Raw genomic sequence first — 26496 nt, forward strand, 5'->3', positions numbered from 1 at the left:
TCCATTTCACTTTTCTGTATTTACAAGAATGATTATCGTTTATTGTATCCAATAAAAGTATTGTTTACAATGGATAGATTCCAACTTTATTATCTCACAAAAGGCAATTTTTTAGTAGTTATAAAATAGAGCTCAGTAAACATTTTCATGTTCTATACATTAAAGAAAAAAACGAAGTGGTTTTACAGCAAAGTACACAATATATTAATACTGAAAGACTAAGGAAATGCACAAACTGACATAAACAAAAAAAAAAAAATCAAACAGTGAATTTTCTGGTTCTGACAATATTCTTCCAAAAAACATTCACATAAAGCTTCATGATGTGGATCTTCATACTACAAAGTCTTTCGCAGAAAAACGGTGAAAGTGCAAATCTTCAGAGGTGATTTAAAGAAGACGAGTTCGTACCTTTAGCTTTTGCTCTCAGTAGTAATGTAATCTGTGCTTGTCAAACAGAAAAAGAGGCAATAATGGGACATAAAACTATAAGACCTTCGACTTTGCATGAGTCCGGACTGTTCTCTTTAAGTTAAAACAGATCTCTGACATGAATAAATAACATCATCCTCTCAGTTCAAAACACGCAATACATCATTCAGGTACAATAATCTGAACTTAAATAAAAAAAAAAAAGGATTTAAACTCTGGGATTCAACAGCAGGAGATCCTTCGATGTAAAAGTGATGGAGTGAAAAACAAGACAGACAGAACCCTGATTTCTGATTTACCCCTTTATCCAAACTAAACCTGACCAGCGACGGGTTTGGTTACATTTCAGCAGAGGGCAGTAGAAATAAAAACTTTTATACAAACAGCTTCGATGTGAAGTGATCCGGTTGTTCCGATTTAATGTGACCTGGAGCTACCCGGCATGATAAAAGAAAGGATGATTTAAGTAAAATTAGGCAAAAGGAAATAAACCTAATCACAAACAAGCGAATAATTTTAAACCACAATCAATTTGTTTACACACGGGGAGAGAAATCCCTCAGGCGTGCAGGTAGGCTGGTGGCCTCCGAGGCATCAGGTGTGTTCATGTCCATCAATGTGTGTGTGTGTGTGTGTGTGTGTGTACTATGTCTGAGCCAATTGGAGCTCCTCCAGTCCGTGTTTACCCATGTGATACCTGGCCAGGTCCTTCCGGGTCACCAGTCCGACCACCTGTGTACCAATAAAAATCAAGACGTTACGTCAGAATGACTGATCTTGGCAACTGAAGTGCAATTTAATGCGACAGAGAAACGCTACGTAGTGCAGAGTAGTGAAGACATGGTTTCCCGTGTTTAGCACAAAAGCATGCAATTTTTTTTTTAACATGTATATAAAGTCTTTAAAAATCATAATTTCCCTTCTGTTTCATAACCATTTATTCTTTGTGTTGCTCTAAAATCCCGATAAAATCCCGATGTGAAAAGGTTCAGATTAAAATATTCAACACACTTACTCTGTTATCATCGTCCACCACCACAAGATGTCTGAGACCGAGCGCTCTGAACAGCTTGAACACGCGAGGAAGTGACGTATCCTGCAAGTGAAGGATTTCAAGTTAGGATTCATATTCTGAGCATAAAACAGACACATAAGCTTGAGAAGATGAACGAGGGTGGTGTGTTTCTCGCCTGTGGAACGGTGTAGGGAGTCGGGTTCATAAACTCGGTGAGGTCCATCATGCACTCTCTCTCGTCCTGAGAGACGTGGATGCTCTGGATCGGGGGAAACCTGGGGTAGGCGTCCCTGAAATCCTTCAGCTGGAGCTTCCTCTGACTGAGCCGGGAGCGGGCGAGCTCCACAAACACCTGACACAAAAGACCAGTCACACGAAATTTAAAGGACATCTTCCGCCTTATTCTCTGCACAGCGACATGCGTCTCTGATTTTTACCTTGTGCTTGAGGAGAACGATGAGCTGAGAGCGGAGTATGAGGCCGCAGAGTTTAGCCGGCTGGAAGACACAATTTGTAACATAATTTAGCATCTCAGGGTTTCTAGAGGTTTCAACAACTGAAAGTTAAGACTTTTTAACATTATTCTGAACAAAATATAGGACTTGTGACATGTCAGAAATGTACTAAAGAAACAGTCTTAACCCCCACATTGCCAAGTTTTTTTTTTAACAGAATGAATGTAGCATTGTAAGGATTAGCGACAGAAGTGATCAATTGGCAAAAACAAACACTTAAACAATAAAGGACACAAAAAAAGCTAGATAGCTACCTCAATATTTTTTATCTAGCTAGTTCACTTTTAGAACTAGCTGGTTCACTGTTTTTAACCAGCTAGTTCATCTTCTTTTTAGCTAGCTAGTTCACTTCTATAATTTGCTAGTTCACTGTTTTTTATCTATCTAGTTCATTGTTTGTTAGCTAGCTAGGTCACTGTTTGTTAGCAAGCTAGGTCACTGTTTGTTAGCAAGCTAGGTCACTTTTTTTTTTTTTTTAAGTCAGCTAGCTTTTTTTTTTTAGCTAGCTAGTTCTTTTTTGCCTTCCTTCATTTCCAACACAGGAACCAGAACCCAATGGATCATAATATTTCATAGCTAGCTAGGTTATATTATAAATTTAAGACATTTTAAGGCCTTAATTTTAGATACAGGAATATAAGACGTTTTAAGGATGTGTCAGATGTACATCATGCATCTGATATTTTCGTCCAACGTCAGATCAAACAATACCTCATCATCACCAGAAACCTGCACGACGACTGGGAAGCCGTTGTGATTGGTGGAAGTGTTGCTGAGCGTGTCGACGATTGTTCCAACCTTCTCTATTCTGCTCAGGCAGGTGACCGGTGAGCTCATCACCTCCCTGGGTGTGAAGGGGGTGGACACAGAAAGACAAACAAATTGACAAAGGCTCCTCTGAGAAAAGAATTAAAAGAATATACAGTGCAAGCAAAAGCATTCGTCCATTTAGAACGGTTTGTATTCAGTCACGCTACACCCTCAAACCTTATTGCTTATTAGTTTTAGGCAACATACAAACAGAAAGTGGCATTAAAGTAAAAAAAAAGTGGAGGGAAAAATCTGAAAGTTTTGGCGTGAAGGAATGAAAATATTTGTAAGGCAGCGTGAATGAAAAGGAGGGAGGACGAGAAAGTCTTGCATGCTTCGATGTGTAACAGATCGGCAAAGAGTCATTCATTAGCAATGAGTTAACAAGCCTTCAAGAAGTCAAACAGGACCTACCTGGCGGTGAGCCAGTGGGAGGTGGCAGGCGCCTCCCAGTGCAGGAAGGGAACGCTTCCCAGCTTGATGTGGAGGTCATATAAACCCTGAAGCACACACAGTGGCTTTAAAACACACTTGAGTGGTTTGAGGTAACAGGAAAAGATGCCATGAAAGCTGCCAGCTAAGAATGTGCTTTAGAAAGCACAAGCAGACAGAGAATATGACAAACTTTGCACATTTTATGGCTAGTTTCTAGAGAACAGTTGAGCTCTAATTGGATCTCAGGTTCCTCTGAAGTGTTTTATACCTAAATATCTCCATGCAAGCATGCCTAATGACTAATTAATTAATTGTTTTGCATTTTCAAAAGTGGTCCGAAAATTAAGAGTGGTACTACACATCAAGATGTTTTCAGTATGAACGTATATGAAGCTGTGGTTTCAAAACCAATTTTTCCATCTTATCTTTCATTTAAAGGTCCTTTTAATCAAAGAAAGGGACAGAATGACCTCATTTTTCTCAGTTTTTAAAAAAAATCGTGGATTAAGGAAGCCTTCCCCAATTGTTGCTGCACATGGCTGGTCAGCTGGTTAAAGGAAAAGTATTACATGTTTCCCTTCAAGACAGAGAAATGGAGATTTCTGCCTTCATTTCCATGCTCAAAAACACAGTGATGGTGAGGAAAAAAAAAACATGGAGGAGACGCAACCTTTAAACTGTTTTCACAAAGTTTTTCATGTGTGAAAATTAATAAATGGCAAAATTAATGTGTTTTATTACAAAAACCATGGCTTTCCTGTTTAAAATGTAGTCCAAATTTTACTCAGGACAATCATACCCCTCACTGCCTCGTCTGGAATTAGAAAACTGTTGATTTGAGTTTTTAATCGCCATGCGTCCCTTCCTTACTTCCTGGAAGTAGTCTCCGACTATCTTGGCTGTCATGAGTACAAGCATGATGGGAAGGCCGTAGGTGACGTTGCCCGTCGCTTCCATCATGATGACCGTCAAGCTGAGGGTCATTCTCACGATGCCACCTGCAGACGGCAGCGTGTTACTACATTTGAACTCATTTCCTTTGTGAATGCCACAGAAGAAGAACTAAATAAAACACAGAGTTTCTCACCTAACTGGGCAGCAGCTCCAATCAGGGCATATTTACCGGGATCAGCCCACATCTGAACAGACACAAACAAAAACAAAAAAGCAAGGAAGCAAGTCAAGCCTCCTCCTATAGTGACTCATCAGCATCCACGGTACAGATGTGTAAAATAAACATGTTTTATTTATAAAATTTGACTAAAGTTATTCAGAGAGAATAAAAATAGGTTGTTTTTTTTCCCCCCACTTATCCAACCTTTGATACAAGCAGAGATCGTCAAAAAGTCCCAGTAAAACTTAAAAGCAAAAGCAAGCTATACGTTTGTGATTGCAGGACAGATTAATGGTTGCCATGGAGACTCCCGACCCCAAACTGCCACACTTCCCTTAAAATCCTGCACACTGTGCCTATTGTCAAGATCAATCTGGGCAACTTCCGCCCCAGAAGTGGCTGAAAGAAAGAGACCTCTGTGTCACATCAAATTTATACCAAGGGAAACAGAAACTGATGGATTACCAAGTTAGAAGCTCCTAGAAGCAGTGTGTATTTTTGAGTGTCTACTATTACGATTGTGTATTTTTTCTTAACATTTTAATAAAAGTACTCCAACTAAAGGTCCTAAAAGAGAAGTGAGAATACACTGCTGCAATTACAGTTGAATTATTCTAAGGTTTTGTTGTTTTTTTCAAACAACTTCATCAGAGGTGTCAATAAATATGGCTGCCACTGTAAAAGCTGCACTTTAACTGTTCCAGAAAACAAAGAGGAGGCGTGTTGAGCACTAACTGAGGCGGTAGAAGTCGTGGAGGCCAGCAGTATTCCACACAGCCTCCCCCAGGCTGCGCCGATCAGGAGAGACGGGATGAACACCCCGGCAGACACCGCCAGGCCGTAGGTCCAACACGCCAGGAAGAAGTAGGTCAAAGTGAACAAACCCAGCGTCAGAGCGTTGTAGGTTCCTTCAAAGCCAAGAAACCAGGTGGCAACGCGATTAGATAGCACAAAAACAACCCAGATGGAAGAAAAAGTTGTTTTATATGATGGTTCATTGAGTCTCATGGGAACGTTGAACAATGTTGAAATGCCTTGCTGCTGAAATGTGCTGTACAAATAAATTTTGGTTGATTTGATCAGTTTTTCTGACCTGCAGTCCAGAGCGATGGACCATTTGGGAAGTAAACGACGTTTTCGTGCTGCATCATTTATACACTGCATGGTTCAACAAGTACTTGGAGCTTTTTAGTTTTATTATTATTATTATTCACACCATTGCATTATTCAATATTCACAGAGAGGAGTCAGAACATTTTAAGACAAACAATGAAAAACTTAAATTTAATTACTACAAAAGGGAAGAAGTTTTGGTGTGTAGAGCATCCAGAGTGTCTCACTGCGACTAATATAGTTGAATTTTTTATCAAGACATTATGTGACCAACAAAAGTAGTGGATAATTTTGAAGGGGACGAAAAATGAAGCAAGGTTCTCTCTCTCTCTCTCTATATATATATATATATATATATATATATATATATATATATATATATATAAATCTGAAAAGTGTGGCATGCATTTGTACGGAACCCGTTTACCAAGGAGCAAACATCTCATGGAGAACTGTTCGATTGATGGAAGAACTGTAAACCCTAACACATAATTGGCCGCCTGCTAAAAAAAAACTAGACCAGCCAGGAGTGTGGTAACCAGAGAAGCAGCCAAGTGCCACATGCTAACTCTGGAGGAGCTGCAGAGACCCACAGCTCAAGTGGAAGGACCTGCAAGTTGTGCACACCCCACATACCTGCCCTTTGTGAACTGGTAGACGCACATGCAACTCCCACTAGCAGTCTGCTGAACGCCATGTAATCATGCATAGACTAGGCTTTTCCTCAACAACAGCTAACTTACAGGCTAAAAGAGAAAACATATTACAGTATTGTGGTTACTGCAGCTAGCTGGTGTGGTTTTTACCTGTTGGATTGTGGAAGAAACTCCGCACGCTTCTCTCAGGAGTGTTTAAGAAGGTTGTGGCCATGGAGTTATATTCTCCATCTGCACAGAACAACTGGACAAGAAAATGAAGGAATTGATATAGAAAAATCTATAGGGAAAAAAATATAAAGACATAGGGAAACGGGGGAAGGAAACAGCATTAAATCTCCACATTTTTAAAATCGCTGAGACATCTACCACATCCAAAAGTTAACTTGATGACAGCAGATGTGAGAAAAACTGTTTAGTCTTCAGTTCCTTCTCCAACGTTGCTCTTGTAGCAACGCCGCCAACGACGCTTAATGAAATGAAACTGACAAAAAGGGAAACCGCAGAGATTCACTATGACAGGAGCAAATCTCATCTGAACCGACGTCTGCTCCGTCGTCAGACGTTACAGAAACGAATGTTCTTAAATCCTCAGGAAGCTGAAACAGGGTTGTGTGCTGCATCTCCCCAGCAGTGTGTGTGTGTGTGTGTGTGTGCGTACCTGCAGTGGGTACTCCTCGCTGTGGTCTGGCCTCAAAGGCTGACAGTCGGTGGAGAAGTAGATCATGATGAAAGCCACCGTCGCGGTCACCGCGGCGACCAGCATGGCCTCCATCACTTGCAAACATGGCCGATGGACGTACCTGACAGAGACGCAGAAATTGAAACGTAAATTGGGCTTCTAGGAATGTTCCCACGGCAGTTTGGACTTTCCCGGGTCGGGAGTAGCTGACAGGAAAAACAAAGCTGGGCTGCAGTTTGACTGGAGGCGACCTGGCAGAGCATCCACTGGGATGTCTGTTATGATAAAGTCACAGAGAAACTCACTTCCTTCCAGTCACTGCGTCAGGGAGGAGAGGGTATTTTTAGAAACGGGTTTACCCAGTCAGGTTAAAAATACACACAGAATTAATCAGCCGTTACCGCAACAACACAGAACAAAGACACGACTGACAACTGATGAACTATATTTGGATTCCTGCTTCATTCTAGAGCGAAGGGTGAGCAACACCAAGCTGAATATCACTTTTCCAACTTTATTTGATTGTAAAGTGGAAACTTTATATTCTTCTTGCAGCACATTGCATTTGAACAATTACTGACAACCAACGTTTTGTGCTCCACCAGAATCCCTTGGACAAGGGATTAGATGTTTAACATGTGATTAAATGTTTAGCAGTTACGAAAGAAACATCAAAACATTTTCTTCCCTAGTTTTACCTGCAGAGCACAAATCTTCTGAAAAGTCCGCCTAATTGTGTTTATGTTTTTATTAAAAGGAAAAATGTTGCACATACAAATAGATTATATTAGGGGACTCAGAAACCCAGAATACTTAGAACCTGGTGATTATTTCCCCACTTCATTCATACTCTCAATTTGGTAGATGCACGGATTTCAGGTCCAGTGAGTCGTCCATTATTTGCATCTCAGTTTGAAGGCTTCATTAAAGGTTTTTTCATGCTGACACACACCGTTTTAGAAATTAAACAGTTCAGTTGTAGATTTTTTTTAATGACTTAACCACATTACCACTTCCTTATCTTCCAAAACTACTGTCACTTAATTAATCACAGGTATAGAGCGTCTGAATGCAAGCTACTGACAGTAATCATCCAACGCTCATTAGAGTCCAAGCAGCTCCACTCCATATGAATATTGTATACCGTGATAAATTACTGTGTAGATTTATTTAGATTTAAAGTGTCCAAAATGGTAAAAATGAGTCACTAATGTTGAACTGGTTTACTCACATATAGACACAGACCACCTTAGTGTCATTTAAATGTATAAACTATAATAGACATGAAGACAAAGGATTTATATTTATATCGTAGAGATGCCATAGAAGGTTTTCTGTGGATTAAAATTAAGATGTGCATCTATTTAATGAAATCAGTTGTCCTTTTTTAAGTTTGTTAAATAACTGGTTTTCACTAAAAACCCCAATTCTAAAAAAAAAAAAAAAATCACAAAGGTAAAAGAGAAGTACAGAAAAATTAATTTAATCATTTTCATAATAAATTAATTTGCAATGATTTAAATCTTTCTAAGCTAATAAATCCTTCAGCTTGTTAAACTATTACCATCATCCAGCTTCGTACCAGGAAAGTGTTTCACTGGGAGCTTGAACACTTGATTTCAGACTCGTTTAGTCACAAAATGTTGTTGATATCCTGAGCAGCTCTTGTAAGTCCTCTATTCAAAACTTCCATCTTTAACCCACACCCTTTTTGTTTTTCTTTTTGTTTTTGTTTTTACAATAATGCAACAGAACCTCCCAGCATCAAGCGTTATCCCGCTTGATGCTTCATGTTCAACCCGAGCGTCGAATCCGTCTTCGGTCCGTACCTGATCCTGAAGATGGTCAGCCAGTAGTTGAGAAAGTTAAAGAAAGCTCCCAAAACTCCACCTAGACGACAAGGGAGTGAAAGGTTCAACTGGATCTGTTATTTTAAAATCTTAAACAAAATTGATAGATTTAGAGTTTTCAGTATTCTGGTTGATTTTCATGCAACAGTAATATAAGCAAAAGTGATTTTCCCTCAGTTTGTATTAATACAATCCCATATCACCACACTTCCACGTCCTTGCTCCACTATTCAGAATATTAGTTACCTCTTGCCACAAACAAATTTATTTTAATGCAGTTTAAAGAAGTGCTTGGTCTATAATTGCCGTAACTCAAAGATTTCAAATCAATCCATTATTTCAACTGATTTTTGATGAAAATGTATTTACACCGATTTCCTGACACAGCATTTGACTCAACGTTTAAATCAGCAACCATTGAAATTGTAGACTTCATTGTTTCTCCTTTCTGTAAAAAGAGCAGTTCAAATGCATCGAGGAAAAAACTGAAAATGATCGTAACGTTAATGTCCATAATTGTACGTGTAATTCTGCACAGAATCATATTAACGTCTGTGTGCATGAGAGCTACTTTAAGTTGTTTTGACTGGTGATCTGCCAGTCAGAAGCTCAAAAATCCAACCTATTCCTGATCAGTGAACGCACCGTAACTAGGCATTACCAGGTTGTGGATGACAGAATCACTTTCAGAGCCGGTGATTAGTAAACGTTGGGGATAAAATCTGATTTTTCACTGGATTAAGATTTAAACAGAAGGTTGGGAACGGATTCCAAAGATTCAAAACTCGATTTTCTTGTTGTCAATTTATTACCCAATTTTGATTTCTGGTCACTTTAAATCAATTTAGTATTTCCCAAAGCATTCTTTGAGAGTTTTAAAAGGAAAACATGCTTTCTATGAAGTGCAGACACAACTCAAGAAGGATAGACTGTTTTACGTTGTACTTTTTGCTGCACGAAAGGTGCAACACTCCCTTAAAATTACTTAAAAGTAAATAGTAACCTGCCATCAGAAAAGCTAGAGAGAAATATTCTGAATGTTCTTGTATATTAATTAATAAAAAATTATAAAAATCAGATAAGGAATCAGACACAAGCCTCTTATCACTGCATCTTTACTTTTGGCGGTTTCGCTTTTCTTCAGGTGGAAAAGCACACACTGGTATGCATGAGGAGAAAACGCTTAGGTCAAAAACCATTTAGATAAAACCTTCACGCTGTTGGGTTCAGTATTTACATTCACCATCAAACTATAAAACCCATTAAAAATCCCACATGCTGGCAGAAACATCAAACATTTCTCACCTATAGCTCCCATAGCAATAAACAAAGGAATCTCATAGAGGTTGTACTCAATCGCCTGTGAACAAGACAATGTTTTAATATTTTACACTTAGACTTACTCAAAGCAAAATAAAATCAAAAATACAGTAAAATATTAAAAGGTTCTCACTTCGCTCTCAAAGCGTCCAAAATTGAGGAGACCTGGATTGGAAAGGTCTCCTGGTTTGTTGTGATAGATACTGAGGAAGAAGTTCAGCGTGAAGGTGGAGATCATGGAGGCAAAAAACTGCAGGCGAAAGGAAGAAAGTCACCAACCGAGGAGATTTCTTTTTAAATCTAAAGCTAGTGATGTGATTTACTCGAAAGCATCGTAGGAGCGACACGTAGCGACCACATGACTTACAATCCTCCATGTCAACAGCTGATTCCAGAAAGAGGCTCCTTCCTCCAGAGAGAACAAAACGCCGCCTGTTGAAGGCAAACAGAGGAATCAATCCAATGACATCAGCTCTATAAATAAACCGTCTGTCCCATATAACACACACTATATGTTAGCCTAAAGGTTTCAGGCGTTTAATGGCTGGTTTTACTCTGAGAGGGATCATCAAGTAAAACAATATTTTGCACATGATGATGGAAAGTAATTGGATACCAGACTGGTGAAGCATTTATACGAATGTTTCTGTATAAACTACGCTCAGTCAGTGAGCTAAACATAAAATAAATCAACATAATAAATTTCAATTTTTGAACTGAATTACTGCAATTATTTGGATATCTGTCTGTAGCATATTTTGATTATACAGCGCAGGCAAATGTTTCGAGACAGACTGAGAAATCAAAATGTAAGTAAAACTTTATCACAAGACATACATGAAGTGAAATATACATTACTAAAGGAGAAGTAAGAAAAAGTAAAACTGGACACAGAAATGAACAGAAACGGGGAAAGGATGAAAAAAAAAAAAAAAAACCCAAGTCAACAAATAAGGAAAGACAGGAGAGGCAGGACAAAAGGGCTGGACATAAAAAAGAAAAGAAGTGGAGGAAAATAAAGAATGAAAGGAGGAAAGTTGGGGCACAAGGAAGAAAGGGATGAAGTACATAAGGAAAGAAAAGTAAAATGGAAAGAAGGGCCCAAAAAAGGAAGGATACAAGGAAGACAAAGAAAAGGAGACAAAGGAAAGAGGCAAGAAAGGAAAAAACACAAAAAAAGAGGGGAAGGAAATCAAGGGGACACCAGGAGCTTCTTTTCTAACTCATAACAGCAAATGAGAAAAAAGCTGATTAGTTAGAAAGTATGTTGAACCTGGTGCTGTTTAAAGTACTGAGTGTTTGTTTTTTATTTACCAACTGGGGCTCCAAACGCAGCAGAAACTCCAGCAGCAGCTCCGGCGGAAACAAAATCCCTTTTTTCTGTGTCTCTCCGGAAATACTCAAATATCTACAAGTGCAAAGACGCCCATCAGAAATCAACTGGGATGTTCATCAGACTAGATAAACTGGAAGGAAAAGGTGTGTTTTCCACAACTATAATGGATTAGCTTGGAGAATCCCACAGGTTCTGACCTTAAAGTCTCTTTTTAAGGAAGTGCTTCTGCCCTGCGAGATGCCAGCTGCTAAAACGGCACCAGAGTGGATCATTGGGCCTTCCTAGAGGATTGTGGGTAAACAACGGGACACGTGTGTTAGAGAAACAGCAGTAGATCATGTAAAAATAAGAAATGAACAACTCTAAATATTCAAGAAACAAGAAAGACTGAAGCTGTTTACCTTTCCTACTGTCAGACCACCGACCACAGAGAAGATTACACCCACCACTTTTACCACTAAAGTCTGCAGAACCCGAACAGGGAAAAAACCCAAAAAACAACACATTAATACACAAGGCCCCTCTTGTTCAAACCAATAAGGTGCACGTGTGTTTCAGGTGTTTGTACCTTGAGCCGTACCACCCTGGGAACCTTGACTCCATTTAGGAAACATTTTATCTGAGGAATCCCACTTCCTGCTGCGACGGGCTGCAAGACACAGAAAGCTATAAGGTACAACTTTCATCACTTGGAAATATTCAGTTTCCACAAAAAAAAAAAAAAAAAAAAAAAAAAAAAAAATGCATGTTGCACAACCTGACTGAAATGCACTTTTCAGTCTTCAGGAATCCAATAAGAAATCTCAATTATTTCTGAACTCTAATGGTTTCCCGCTTTACCTCAATGAAGGCGACTATGATGGCCCCCCACATGACACAGAAAGAGTTAAGGGCAGCCCAGAGGAGGAGGGAGATGGACAGTCCACCTGCTTCTGTAAACTTTACAATATCTGAAAAGGTTCTGAGTTAAGGAAACTAAAAGCTGGCTCTAATCGACAACACATTAACAGAGTAAAAAAACAACAACAGAAAAACACCAAAAACATGCAAAAATCATTTCAGTTTCACTAAAGGAGTGATAAAATTAAATTCATAACACAACCGACCGTGAATCATGAAGGGGAATAAATAGATCGATCATTTAGCTACTTCCCTTCTCATCACCTGTCTACTAAACCAAGTCATCAGGATACTTTCTTTAATCAATTTGTATTTGAGTCCAGCCAGCTCTTCCACCACGATGTCTATAAAGCAGGCGATGAGGCCCGTCAGGAAGCCGATCAGGCCGCAGATCACCCAGCGGCTGATCTCCAGACAGCGAAAAGCCTGAAGACACGAAACGGAGAGCAGAAGTCAGGAACCAGAGGCACAACACCGGAGGTGAACCAGGCAGGCAGAGGAAACCATTCTTCTGCGTTCACCATGAAGCTCATCCTCCGCTCCTCCTCCAGAAACAGCTGGTTTTCAATGTTGTCATAGTCCAGGCTCTAAAAATAGAGAAAACAATAGAAAGTCAAATTTAACCCAATGATGATGTCACACGATGATGTACAAATTTCTCCTTGCGTGGCTTCCAAAGGTTTACATTTTAAATCACAAAGTTCAATGTTTTTACTGGGATTTTATATGAAAGGCAAGAAAAAAAAGTACCAAAGTTGAAGGAAAACAGGACGTGGTTTTCACAATTATTTACAGGTATAAATTGTTAGAAATTATAATTTGTTCTCAATAATATCAATCAATTTTATTTATAAAGCACCCTTCATACAAAAAGCAGCTCAAAGCATACATATTAATGTATACATAGAAAAATACATATATTAGCATATATTGCTTTGATATATAAACAGAAAAGATTGTCTATGTTGTCGAGTTTCTATTAAGTTTAAAAACAGGAATCTAGCCGTAGACTTGCAGCACATTTCTCCATTTACGTTAATTTTTTAAAGTTTAGACAAGTGAAGAGAAATCTGAAACGGGTCAAGTCAGGCAGATTAGAGCTCAAAAAAACAAAATACAAAACCGGAAACCGACTTCAGCCATCAAAAGTCAACCAGTGCATTGTTGGTTTTTGGCTATAAAGCGTTTCGTTTTACCTCAAACTTAAGTGACAGCAGCTTCTCATTGTGAGGGATCTCTTTGGGTCGCCCTCTCGCTGAATCCTGCTGGATGCGACAAATAAAATAAAAAACCATATCAACACTGACCTCTGACCTCTGACCAGAGGCCTGTGGAAGGGAAAGCAAAACCAAGAGCTGAAAAATTGACATCAAATATTCTACACAGAAAAGCTGCAAGAATGAAAAACACATCATAGACAAACAAAACAGACATTTTAAACATTTAAAAGCCATTTCTAGTAGAAAATACCGCCTGATTAAAACTGCAGTGGTGATGCTGCAAAAAGCAGCATTTCCTCCAAACTGTCTGGTGTGAAAATATTCAGACTTCACAAAACCTATGCGTGCAAAAGAGGATTTTTACAGCCATGTTGGATCTCCAGCTACATACATACTTGTGGGTTTTGAAAAGGAGGAAATGCTGGTTTTGTTAAATGAAACTTGCATGCATGTGAAGACGCCAGTCACAGCTACATGTAGATTTAACATGCATGGGCCTGCAGGCCCCTCCGGCCTCAGCAAACAAGTCAAAGGATTCATTCACAGGAACAGTGGAGACAAACAAAACACACTGGAAATAATGTTTTGTTTACAGTGAAGCACATCACATGCCTGGAGTCACATTCAGCCAGAAAAATGAACGACGTCTAGTAAAGGAAAGGAAAACTAATGTGATGGAAACATGTCAGCCTGTCCTGTCACTGCTGATTGATGCCTGATCGTTTTCATTTTTCCCCTCCTCTCTTGTCAAGCCAAACTTTAGTGGAAAATGTTCATGTTGTTTGTGCTTACGGAATAATTTGACTCTTTAAAACAAATCATTTCATGTCTAAAGATAATATCCAGTGGCATTTTTTTTCTTTCCCCCTCCTAAAAAATGTGCACGGACAATAAGAGCACCTTTTGGTTATGAGGAGCTGATTTCCGCTGCAGTATCTCACAAAATAAAGAGAGAAAACGCTGCTAGTTCTACGTAGTGTTTACTTGGATCGATGACATCGCAACAGGCACCAGAACCGAGGCGGTTAGCCATTAGATTGTACAGATTTCAAGTCTCGTGAGTTGCAAGGAGTTCAACTTAATTTGTGTCGGAGACGGCCAAAGAAGTCGTCAAATGTTTTCCTCAAAGATGTTAAAGCGCCTAAAGTCTGTTCCTCTTACAATTCAATCAGTATTCTCAATGTATTTGTCTAATTTCTAGACTTATTAATAATAACTAAACCGGAACTAAATCAATCAATAACCACTTCCGTATGTTGGTTCTGATGAGGCTGGAGCAAACCGGGACTAAGAGGACACTGATAGTTTGAAGAACTTTAGCTGGTACAAATCTATTTCCATTGGTCTGCACTCATCCTATGACTTCTCTCTTCCTGACTGCTGGGTGATGTTTCATCTGCTTCCTCTCGTTTTTTATAGACTGGAGTGATGCAGAAAGAAGCTTTACTGCAGCTGCACGCATGGTGAGGCCAAGTGGACTCAGATGCAACACGAAATTGTTTTTAGAGGTGAACTGGGCGTTTTTCAGTAGATAGGATGGATAATTTCAGGCTGCAAAACGGCAAGAGAGAGCAACACTTTCAAAAGCTAACAGGAAGGATGAACAAAGTTCAGTAAAGACGCTCTGTTTTTATCCTTCTTACCTCTGTGTCAATGAAACATTCTGAATTGGGAAATGTTGGCAAACTTTTTGAAATCGGAGTTAATACAATAAACTACAAATTAGTTTCAAAACATCTATGAAGGAGGACTTTTATTAAAAGACGGGAATACGAAAAGAGAAAGAATACAAACGGACCTACCCAAAACAAAAACTGATCAGTTGGCTGATATGATGTTAGAAAAAAAGAAGAACACCTTTGGAAATCTAACAAAATAGCAGAACTACAGCGGCCCAGAAGAGTCAACAAAATGGAAAAACCACAACAGAATTTATTCGAAGTCGAGAGCTTTAGCTTTCTCAACGGACCAAATCTGTTCTTTATTTACTTCGTTTGACCCTTCTGGGCCACCATGCTTGCAACATAAAACTATCTAAAATGAGCAGATATGGTGTGTGACCAGTTAGATTAAAAATGAGGGAACATTTTTCCTTTTTTTCAGCTGGATCTTGTTTGAAGTGGCCATTTCAGTGGCTTTATCTGTTGGGATCTCTGAGTGGTCACAGTAAGAAACACGTGCCTTGCATTAATTCATCACTCAAGGAGCTCCACAGTGGAAACCATCAGACATGTGCCCTTCAGGATGACTCATCCGTCACTGGGCCGCCACGGTATCAGCTGTTCCAGGTTTCAGTCCAACCAAATCCAGTGGAACGCAGCTGAGACTAACGATAATCTGTGTGAAGTACACCATTTATCTGAGCTCCCTGCTAAACACCGCAATCAGTTTCTTCTTAGGTGGTAAAGATGAAGCCGGGACTTGACGAATGGGAGCGACAGACACTGAAAAGGAAAAAAAAGTAATGGCGACCGGATCTCAGACTTTACCTCTTCCATGGTTATCTCCTCTTCCAAATCCACCGTGCTCAGTCTGCCTATCTGAAATACAGTGCTTCCACTTGACATCTACACACACCACATACAGTGACAGAAAGAGTGATGGCTTTGTGTGTGAATTTGAAACTGAAGTGACAACATACAGCTGGCTAAGTTGGGACATTGTTGAAAAGTTTCTCTATTTCAGTAGCACAATTCAAAACATTTTAAAATGAATGAAAGATATAGATTCATTAAACACGGAGCACAGCTGTTGACACCCTCGAGAATGACGACGCGCACCGCTAGAGAAGCCCATTGTGCACAAAGACGTGGCCATGTAGCTTCGTGGAAAGTTAAGTGGAAGGAAAAAAGTGTGGTAAAAATGTGTAAAAGCTGATTCTTTTCATGTACCGTACAGTATATGTGCTCTGCACTGAGATGTTAAGCTCAGCTTAATTTAGCATCAGCTTTCAGCTCTTAAAACTTTAATTTCTAATTAAAATATAAAATGTACTTTTGAGTTAAAACTGTTTCTGATACAAGTATTTTTTTTTTATCAAAAACAATGAGATGATCACAGACTGTGTTCTGAATGTTTTTCCTTCCACTAAACTTTACATCAACATACCTAGAAACACCAGCCATAGTCATCATAACGAACCGAAACAAACGCTGGGGTAAATTCACACCGTGTGTAATTAAACTATATATGCCTTTAAAGTGGACCACTGCAATAAATTAACTTTTTGGTGATTATTAAATGCTTTTTATTATTTGCTAACCATTGCATTTAGATACTGGAACTGGCTTCATTAGAAGTTATTATCTAATGATAATAGCCTAAATGTTTTTTTAGGGTTGATATAACTAATATTAATTACCTTCTATCTTAATTTAGGGGCAATAGCAAGGACAAACATTTCTAAATCCTGTCATATGAACCACTTCCTGGTAACTACATCTAATTACGCACCGTAATAACATAATTTAATTGGCGCTAATCTGCTTAGTCTCCAGCTTATTGTTGCTTGTTATTGCATCCAAATGCAACCAAAGCCATAACACATCACAAAAACAGGTTTCTTGCTGATGCATTCCGTTTCCTGCTAGCAAATATTTCCCCCATGCAGCGTTCAAAACATGATTCAAGAGAACCTTACAGTGCTCATTAACACATGACTTTGCACCTGATGTAGCTTATAGTGGGAGCAGCTGTTAGCCGCCGGGTGGCTGTACCTGTCTGAGGGGTCTGGACTGCTCGGAGCCGTTCAGCAGCGGGGTTTCCTCCCCGGCCGCTCCGGACTCGTCGCCTCGGCTGGACCAGGACACTTTCTTGGTGATGTTAGCCATGTTGGACTCTGGTAGCTCGCCACTGAGGATGTAAACAGATGTTCAACTTTGTTTCCCCCCCACCCCGACTAATTGCAGCTACTACCGGGGTTAGCTGCCACTTATCCGTCTTCTCATGATCACTCCCGCAACTCGTGATGCTCTGTAAGGATCGCGTGCAGGGTCAAAAATAAATGTTTTTGTGCATTGCATGCCGGGAACTGTAGTGTTATGACTAAAGCGAGTGTTGAAAGTTATTTTTGGCCCTCAATTTGTGTCTTGAGGGCCAAAAATAGTGATATTTTTTCTTATGAATAAGTATCCATATATATCTAATAAATTAAATACAATTGGAAATAATTAGCGGTTTAAAAAAGTGGGACATTTGTCTTCTAGTATTAATTTCTGGCCACATTGGACTGGATTTGAGTTGTTGTGGGGGCAGCCAATCAGAGATAGATACATAGGTAACAATAAAGTAAGTCAACTGCTTTTTTAATCCATAAATAGTGATATTTATTGACCCAATAGAAATTTCTTAAAAAGCGTACCAGAGTTTCATGGCCAATTGTTTCCACAGAGCTTCCTCTGTGAACGGAGTATTGTTTTGGAAACATTGTCTGTTTATTTGAAATCAATTGCAAATTTTGGCATTCCCAACAAAGCTATGAAAGGGCTTGTCTCACTTCTTCTTCTTTTGACTTTTGACTTTTTTTTTTTTACCAAAATAAACAAGGGCAGATAAACACAGAATGATCACAGATCTAAATTTGATTAATAAATTTGAATATCAGTTTTATTACTTATTATTGTTATTATTATTATTATTATTATTATTATTATTATTATTATTATTATTATTATTATTATTATTATTATTATTATTATTATTATTATTATTATTATTATTATATTTACTGGACTAAAGTCCACAAATATATCAGATCCAAGATTTATGGACAAAATAAAACAATATATGGAAAAGTATTGCATTGTTGTTGTTGTTGTTGTTGTTGTTGTTGTTGTTGTTGTTGTTGTTGTTTTTAGATCAGGGCTTTAACATGTCTTAGTTACAGTCTTGCATTTATGTTTGTTTCCCAAATACTTTAGTTTTCTGTGTACATTTCTTCTATAACTTCTATCTAAGTTCAACACGAATAGTTTGGCATTATTGTAGTTCTCCTGTTCAATAAACCAACTTTGCATGTGTATATGAGTAGGTGGGGGACTAAATCAGTTCAGCTAGTTTGTCCAGCTAAAAGATTCGATAAAATCCACAATCAAATATTCACGGTTGTAGGGCAAGCTTGCAGTCTGTAAGACATTTCATTCACATATTCTCATTCTCCACTTAGCGGAAAAAAAGACAGCAATTTAGAATAGAATCTATTAGTTTCTGACTGCAGCTAACTTGCAAAATTTTGTAAAGTATTTACGTTTTTTTGATTAGTTTTTGTTTCACAATTACTTCTAGTCGGCATGCAGAAACCAATCAGGTTTATTACATTACATTACAATGTGAATTATTTTAAAGATTGTGCAACACTGTGTGACACAATAATATCTCCACCTTCTTTGCAATCAAGAAGGGGAAACACAAGTAAAATCAACCACACAATAGTTAACATTTCCTAATTTGGGAAACATCAGGAGGTTTGTCAGCAATTTAGTTAAAAATATAATATGACAAAACCTGGAGTTTTCTGCCATCCTCTTGGCAATACTAGGTTTTCCCTTGAAATTGTAAATGAGAACTAATATTTAAACTTTTCATCTGGTCACACGACTTTGGTGTGGTATTATCAACTTACACGGAACATATTAAACTTTCATGAGTTTTAACACCTAACAATTTCTTTCTTGTGAGTTTAAAGTACTTTACTTTGTAACAGTAACTATAAAAATTCCAATGTAAAACTATTCGTATCCCTTAAAATTTTTTTTCTGATTTCATCCCGTTAAGATCAAAAACCTCTATGCATTTTACAGCGATTCTGTGTTTTTGATTAACCAACACAAAGCTGTTCATAACTGTATAGTTTAAGTTTAAGATCTGAAAAGTGTGGCGCACATTTTTAAAGTTAAGATCCATAATACAGTTGCGTGTCTGTGGAAGATACACATTCTCCATCCAGTCTGACCGCAGCTTAAGCTATTTTGCAATAGATTATAATAATGTTGATAAAGTGAATAATTTTGCAAAGCGCTCATAGTTTGTTTGACGGTGTGACGCGGTTTTTAAACCTCATGATACGTGGGTTGTGGCTGAAACAGCGTGTACTTTCCTTGTTCCTCCTCTCGTTCAGTTAGAGAAGGATCCTGGACTCTTGTTCTGCTTTTTTTCTGAATGGCCCAATCTAGGAATCACATAGCTGACCTCTCCCTTCTGCTTCCATGATCACTGATGTGACTTGATTTACATGCGCAAAGCGGAAGTGTACGATTCTGCTCTTTAATTTATCGACTCTGCTCAGTGCAATATAATTGAAATGCTTTCAGGTGACAGCTTTAAACCGTAACATTTTGTGCGTTTTTCTTTTTCGCTGCAGAAGAAGAGCAAGACTGTGGTCAGTTCAGCTTCCCTTCCAAAAATCCTACATAACCAGATTTTTTATATATATATATATTTTACTTTCAGTTTTGTTTTGACCAGCTGTGGTCTCTCCCGTTGCCTCGGGCCGTTAGATTGAGTCATTCATGAACTGCAAGCGAACCACAAAAAGAACTACAGCGCTTCAGGAGGCAGACATTGTCCTTTTTTTAAATTATTATTATTTTGCTTTCTATTTTTTTTCTAACGTTGATCAGTTTCAGTGATATTGTCCGAGTATCAGGAGATCCAGTATAACTTTTTTTTGTTTTTTTTTTAAATAAAGTTATGCAATAGCTCATTTTCTCACAGGAAGGTAAGGTTACAGATCCTAAAGCAGACCAGAGAAATCAAACGGTCACTTTTCTTTTTTTTAATCTATCGAGCAGCTTCTGAGACAAACATGACCTCCGAGAATACGCCATTGCTACGAAGAACTGCATCATCTCTCTCCGAGGTTGGACAGTTTTATTTTTAACTCTTCTTTCCATAACTTAAACTATGCTTTGCTTCAAACTTTTCGCTGTGTGAATTCTGCATCTCTTTGTTTGAGAGGGCTGAAGAAATGTGAGGCTCCGTCCAACGACACAATCCCCAGCTTTAATGTTTCAGGATTAGGTCAGATTGTTCTGACATCATTTCAGACTATAATAAAAAAACCGAGAGGAAGAAAATAAAACATCAGGCAGTAGTCAGAGAGAGAGACCGATGAGTTCACTCGAGTGTAAATAGATTTGTAAAGTTCAAAGTAGTATCGGTTTACTTCAGCTTCATCAGTATCCGTCGTATACCAGTAATGAACAATCCATTATCTCAAAAAGCAGTTTGTGGAAGAAACTTAAAAAAAAAAAATTTAAAAAAACAACAACAAACATCTAAGTTAATGTGCAGGGAATTAGTTCCAAAAGAATGTACACAAACAAGATTAAAAGTATATTCTTGCAGTTTTAATTTTTTTTTAAAGCATTAGATTTTCAGGTAAAACAAAGTACAAACTGCAAACTGGTATTTTATTTATACTGTGGAACAACTTTATCAAAGACACCGTGTAGTTACAGTTTTATGCTTGAATCGTGCAATAATACAGAAAACCAAAAAAACAAACAAACAAACAACAACAAAAAAAACATGCCTGTTTAGCAAGGAATCATATAATTTTTGTTCCAGAAAACTGTAAAACAGCTGAAACACTGACTTCCTTTAAATCTCAACTAAAAACCCACTTGGATAGAGTTGTATTTGAAACGTAATCAATTACAAATTTAATGACGGAACCTGACTTGATGTTGTGTTTTGATTGTTGATTCTATGTTGCATCACTTTGTGTTTTTGTGTCTGATTTGATGTAAAGCACTTTGAAATGCCTTGCTGCTGAAATGTGCTATACAAATATAATTTGATTGATTGATTGATTGATTGATTGATTGATTGATTGATTGATTGATTGATTGATTGATTGATTGATTGATTGATTGTTTTAATATATATATTTTTTTGTTTTTATCCTCTCCACCTGCCTTTATTTCAGATCAATAACTCCAGATTATATCTAGCCGTGTTCTCAGCAGTTCTTGGTAACTTCAACTTTGGTTACTCCCTGGTCTATCCGTCCCCCGTCCTGCCGAAGCTCACAAGTCCCGATGCAGACCCTCGGCTCCGGATGGACCCGAACCAGGCCGCCTGGTTCGGGTCCATCTACTCCCTGGGTGCAGCAGCCGGGGGTCTCGGCGCGATGCTGCTCAACGACCTGATTGGACGGAAGATGAGCATCATGATGTCAGCGGTTCCCTCGACCGCCGGGTGGGTCCGACCGTGAAACCAAAAGTTACTGACATGCAGCTTTTTATGTGTCTTATGAAATATAGATAAAAATAGGAACAACGAACTTGAGATTACAAGCAATTAATTTCTATAGCAAGCCCTTTATTGGCCCATCGTGCAAATCTGGCTCCTGATATTTTGTTTCTTGGAGAATATTGATGATTCTCTGTCACATCACAGTTAATCCCAAAATTATTCGTACAACTGATATATTTAAAAATTATTTTCAATCCAATTGGAAGTTTGTTTCTAATTGGAAATGAGATCAAGATCTGTCGACAGATAATGAAACAATGTAAAATGGCTTAAATGTTTGAATAATTTAAAAAAATAAATAAATCTATATATGAATTTAGATTTTATTGTAAAAAAAAAAAATCCAAATGGAAAATTATTATAATCCTCCTTAATAGACAGTGGAAAGGTCTTATTATAAATTACAACAATCAAACTGTTATAGCTGCTAACCAGCGTTTAGCAAGGTTTGACTGATATTTACATTTATTTTAAAACACTGCAGAATCTGTGGATCTTATATAAATATGGAATTAAACTATCTGAATACAAGTTTATCTGAATGGGTACAAGAATCAGTAAGAGACAGTATACATATAAAAAAAGACCAAACAAAAAAACCCAACTTGTGATACAAGAAGTTCAGCTAATTATGTCTAAATAATTTTTACACCATAACAACAAAGATGTGGTTATAATAGGAAACTCAGTGGAGGAAGTGTTTAGCAACAGGAAGGGTATTTAACTGTGTGAGCAGTCTCAACAACAAAAGAAGACGTCAGACTTTAAAATGTCAAGAAACAAGCCCTGATCTCTAATTATTTAAACTCTGAAATCTAGTCCAGTCGCTATTGTTACCAAAACTGCTGCAACAATTGAATAATGAAGACTGTTGATTCTGCCTAATTGCATTTGTAGGCCTGTTTGCAATAGTTTTCTGACTCATGATTGTCAAAATGGAACATTTCTTTGCTTGAAACTGGACAGGAAGATGTCTTTCTTTTTTTTTTTTTTTTTTTAAATTCACCCCAAAGCTTTATCTGAGTAGGACTCTGAACCTGCTGTGTTTCAGTAATGACGGTGTTGGATATTTGTCTCTCAGATACACGCTGATGGGAGGAGCCGTGAACTTGTCGATGCTCCACGCGGGCCGATTCTTAACCGGTGTTGCCGGGGGGATGACGGCTGCTTCAATTCCAGTAGGTTCAACTGTCCCTCCAGTTTCCCCACTGGTACCGGATCCAGTACCATCACACCACTCTCTGGCTCATTCTTGTAGCTCCCAAACACCTTCTACACCAGAAGGAAGTAATTTCTGCTTCTGTCTTGGGGTTGGAATCCACTTAGAAAATCTCAAATCTTAATGTTTACATCCAGACTGCAGAATAACAAAAAAAATAAATAAATAAAAAAGCCTGGTGCGCTAAACCATGTAAGGTGTTTTGTGTGTTTATGCAACAGGTTTACATCTCAGAGATCTCCCACAAAAAAGTCAGAGGGGCCCTGGGCTCCTGCCCCCAGATCACCGCCGTGTTTGGCACCCTGACGCTCTACGCCCTCGGTAACGTATATCTACTGAGCTGCTTTTGCGAATAAACAATAAAGAGATGACCATCAAAAGAGCGACATCTTTGAAATCTGAAGAAGACACAATATGGGTCATGCAAGATGCGTTTTTTTTTCCTTGTTCTCTTTTTTTTGCTGAGTCACAACGGGACATTTCCAGTGACACGTCAGAAAGCTATGTCGGCTACGTGCTTTTGTTACTCCTTCATGCTTTGCTTTTGTTAACGCGTGACGCACAGGTCTGGTGGTGCCGTGGCGGTGGCTGGCGGTGGCGGGGTCCGTGCCAGCCGTGCTGATGGTCGTCCTGCTGGTGTTCATGCCTTCCTCCCCCAGGAGACTCCTCTCCCTCGGCCAAGAGCAGAAAGCGGAAAAAGCCCTCCGCTGGCTGAGAGGAAGCAACTACAACACGAGCATAGAGCTCAACGCCATACAGGTAGCCAAGTCAGGTTTCTTTGTGTAGCATATTTCAGCAACGAAGGAATTTCAAAAGCCTCACACGGCAACGAATTATGAGAGCAAGCGGTGAACATTGCATCATCAAAGTCAAGCAAATACACACCAAACGCGTTGATCAATGTTCCACTTACTTTTAATCAGCTGTAAACAGATGGGTTTTTAGCCTTGATTTAGAGGATCTACGTTTCAGCTTCTTTTCAATTTTCTGGAAGTTTGTTCCAGATTTGTGGTGGATAAAAACTGAATCCCTTTTTTGTTTGTTTGTTTGTTGTTTTTTTTTTTTTTTTTTGGTTCTTCTTGGGATTCGAAGTAGAACGTAAGAAAATGTGACATTTTGTTTTAAACCGGAAGAGAATCGTTTAGGTTTCAATGGACGTAATATTTGCTCTGAGCTAAACTGTCGGCTCAAGTTTAAGTGAATTGTTGTGTTTTTGTCTGGTTTTGTTTCCACAGCACAGCATTAACACACAGGTTAAGGTCACCTGGGCTCAGCTGGGCAAGCCCATCTATTACCGGCCAATCCTGATCTCGGTTGGGATGCGTTTCCTGCAACAGATGACGGGAATCACGCCAATTCTGGTTTACATGGAGCCGATCTTTGCTAAGAGCAACGTCTCCCTGGAGCCCAGGTTGGGACATCGTAGAACAACAAGTCTGTTAAAAACGTTGCTCTTGTTCTGTCAACTGAAAGCAGAATCCCATCCTACTCTGCGGCCTTCAGGTACGATGCTGCCATCGTGGGTGCAGTCCGCCTCCTCTCTGTCGCCGTGGCAGCCAGCCTGATGGACAAGGCAGGACGTAAAGCCCTGCTGTACACGTCCAGCATGCTGATGTTCCTGTCCTCTCTGACGCTGACCATGATCTCCCACACTACACCTTGCCCCGCTGTAAATATTACGGCTCCGGCTCCGAACTCTGAGCTGGGCAACACGTTACAGGCCAGCCAGGAAACGGCTTTGAGCTTCGTCCCGCTCATCAGTACAGTGGTGTTTATATTCGGTGAGTTTTGACAGCTGGCGTTCTCTAACATCATGAAAAACTAGAGCCAAGGTGGAAATGTGACACAATTTGTCCTCTTCAACCATGTTCAAACTTGTAGCTTATTATTAATACATATATTTTTAAGTTTAAAATAAAGCAATGTGTAAAGGCAAGGCAGCTGAGAACACAACTGAAAGTTCCCAACACTAGAAATCGACCTATTGCCAAATAGATACCCCCCAAAACATAATGAGAAGAAAGTTTCTAGCTTAAATGTGAGTTTAAAATCTCAAGGTTTAAAAACCAATTTAACAGAAAGGAAGAACAGGACAGGGAGATTTAAATATACAACAGTAATTTCACTGTGAAACTACTCTGAGGATACTGTCACACTGCAAAAACCGTAAGTCTGTTTACCATTTGGCACTAAAAAGCCGAGCAATGTCATTCATTTGGCTCAGACACTGAGAAAAGGTGCAGCTAATTATCACAGATAAACAAGCAGGAAAAACATCCAAAGAGTTGTTTTAGATAAAGCAAACAACTCTTTGGAAAGACATATAAAAAATAAAAAAAATAAAAAAACAATATTAAAAGAAATGTTGCTACATCAGAAACTTTATGCTCACAAACAACGTCCTTCTGATCTGGTTGGTCTATGTCCTGCAACCCACTCATTGAGGCGTGTCGTATTTGGAGTATCCAAATACAGCAAATACAGCAGATTATTTTGCAGACACCTTCACTCATGTGCGGCGCGTTGCTCGTATTCAGTCACGTGTTGATGTTAGAGACTGCATGTTAATTATTCTCATTTACTGTAACTTTTATATTTAGCTCCTCGGGTTAAATTGGCTGTTCACTTTTTATTTGTCTACATTCACATCCTCAAACTCATTAAGCCCTGACAGGTAGAAAGTGTTCAGCATGTTGTCACACCCTTTTCATTGAAACAATACACACACAGAGAGAAAAAAAACAAAAACATTATGTGCATATATTTTGTGCTCTGTCATCACATTGTTGGCTGTCTCCTAGGATACGCCATGGGGTGGGGACCAATCACTTGGCTGCTGATGTCGGAGGTGTTGCCGCTGGTTGCCAGGGGCGTGGCATCAGGCCTGTGTGTCACAGTGAGCTGGGTGACGGCCTTCGTACTCACGCATGTCTTCACCCTCCTGGTGGACGCCTACGGCCTGTACGTTCCCTACCTGATGTTCACGGTGGTGTGCGTCTTCTGCCTGCTGTTCAACGCCGTGTGCATCCCGGAGACTCGCAAGCGCTCGCTGGAGGAAATAGAGAACTATTTCAGGACTGGACGCACGTTCACCATCAGGCAAAATCATCCCAGCGTGGTGTCCAGCTGAAAACACGAGGTCAATCCGATCAAAAGGAGCCATTCTTGCTCTGAAAGTGAAGCAATAAAAGCTTAATGTGGCACATTTCAGTTTAAGAGCCCAAGATAGGAATTTTAGGGTTTTTAAAATATCATTTCTAATCATTGTTACAAATCCTTGCAGAGGTAATCATCTCCCTTGAACTTTTTCACATTTCATCACTGTACAACCACAAACGCCAGTGGATCCTACTAGGATTTTATGTCAAAAACCAACACAAGATAGTACAGGATTTCTTTTTTAAATAAATAAAAATCTTAAAGTCTGTAGACAACATGTATTCATTATTATTAGTTTAAAACTTCATAGAACCCTCATTCTCTAGGCCGAAAAGTTCAGTTGTGATGTCCGCCACACCTATAGCTTGTGACAAATAGCTATGACTTCACATCACTATTCCACCAAAGCCAGATTTGCGGGTTGTAAGTAATGCAAACAAAATGTGAATAAGTTCAAGGTGCAT

General features: G+C 38.9%; 2 protein-coding genes across 12 annotated transcripts; one reads left to right on the forward strand and one right to left on the reverse strand.

Moving 5' to 3' along the window:
• Positions 1-17421, reverse strand: clcn7 (chloride channel 7). 8 transcript variants are annotated; one of them, XM_044100785.1, is made up of 26 exons: positions 17314-17386; positions 17115-17250; positions 15888-15965; positions 13375-13443; positions 12700-12765; positions 12472-12604; positions 12119-12228; positions 11847-11927; positions 11680-11742; positions 11476-11559; positions 11257-11350; positions 10310-10374; positions 10076-10192; positions 9928-9982; positions 8602-8662; positions 6752-6893; positions 6241-6334; positions 5057-5229; positions 4295-4346; positions 4078-4205; positions 3187-3272; positions 2674-2806; positions 1885-1944; positions 1623-1799; positions 1448-1528; positions 1-1164 (listed from the first exon to the last, which is right to left on the reverse strand). In XM_044100785.1, exons 2-26 carry the CDS (start codon positions 17226-17228, stop codon positions 1078-1080), a joined length of 2403 nt encoding a protein of 800 aa, XP_043956720.1. In that variant the 5' UTR covers positions 17229-17250; positions 17314-17386; the 3' UTR covers positions 1-1077. The 8 variants fall into 8 exon arrangements, with proteins under 8 accessions (XP_043956720.1, XP_043956726.1, XP_043956723.1 ...); XM_044100791.1 differs by lacking the exon at positions 15888-15965 and having other exon boundaries at positions 13375-13440; positions 17314-17421; XM_044100788.1 differs by having other exon boundaries at positions 13375-13440; positions 15888-15938; positions 17115-17351.
• Positions 17286-26496, forward strand: slc2a6 (solute carrier family 2 member 6). Of its 4 annotated transcripts, none has more exons than XM_044100795.1 (9): positions 19690-19774; positions 20187-20254; positions 21326-21597; positions 22736-22832; positions 23095-23194; positions 23439-23632; positions 24109-24284; positions 24377-24654; positions 25675-26496. In XM_044100795.1, exons 2-9 carry the CDS (start codon positions 20201-20203, stop codon positions 26001-26003), a joined length of 1500 nt encoding a protein of 499 aa, XP_043956730.1. In that variant the 5' UTR covers positions 19690-19774; positions 20187-20200; the 3' UTR covers positions 26004-26496. The 4 variants fall into 4 exon arrangements, with proteins under 4 accessions (XP_043956731.1, XP_043956730.1, XP_043956727.1 ...); XM_044100792.1 differs by lacking the exon at positions 19690-19774 and adding an exon at positions 19853-20113; XM_044100796.1 differs by lacking the exons at positions 19690-19774; positions 20187-20254 and adding an exon at positions 17286-17372.

Source organism: Gambusia affinis, linkage group LG19 (assembly GCF_019740435.1).
Source record: "Gambusia affinis linkage group LG19, SWU_Gaff_1.0, whole genome shotgun sequence".
NCBI classification, from domain to species: domain Eukaryota; kingdom Metazoa; phylum Chordata; class Actinopteri; order Cyprinodontiformes; family Poeciliidae; genus Gambusia; species Gambusia affinis.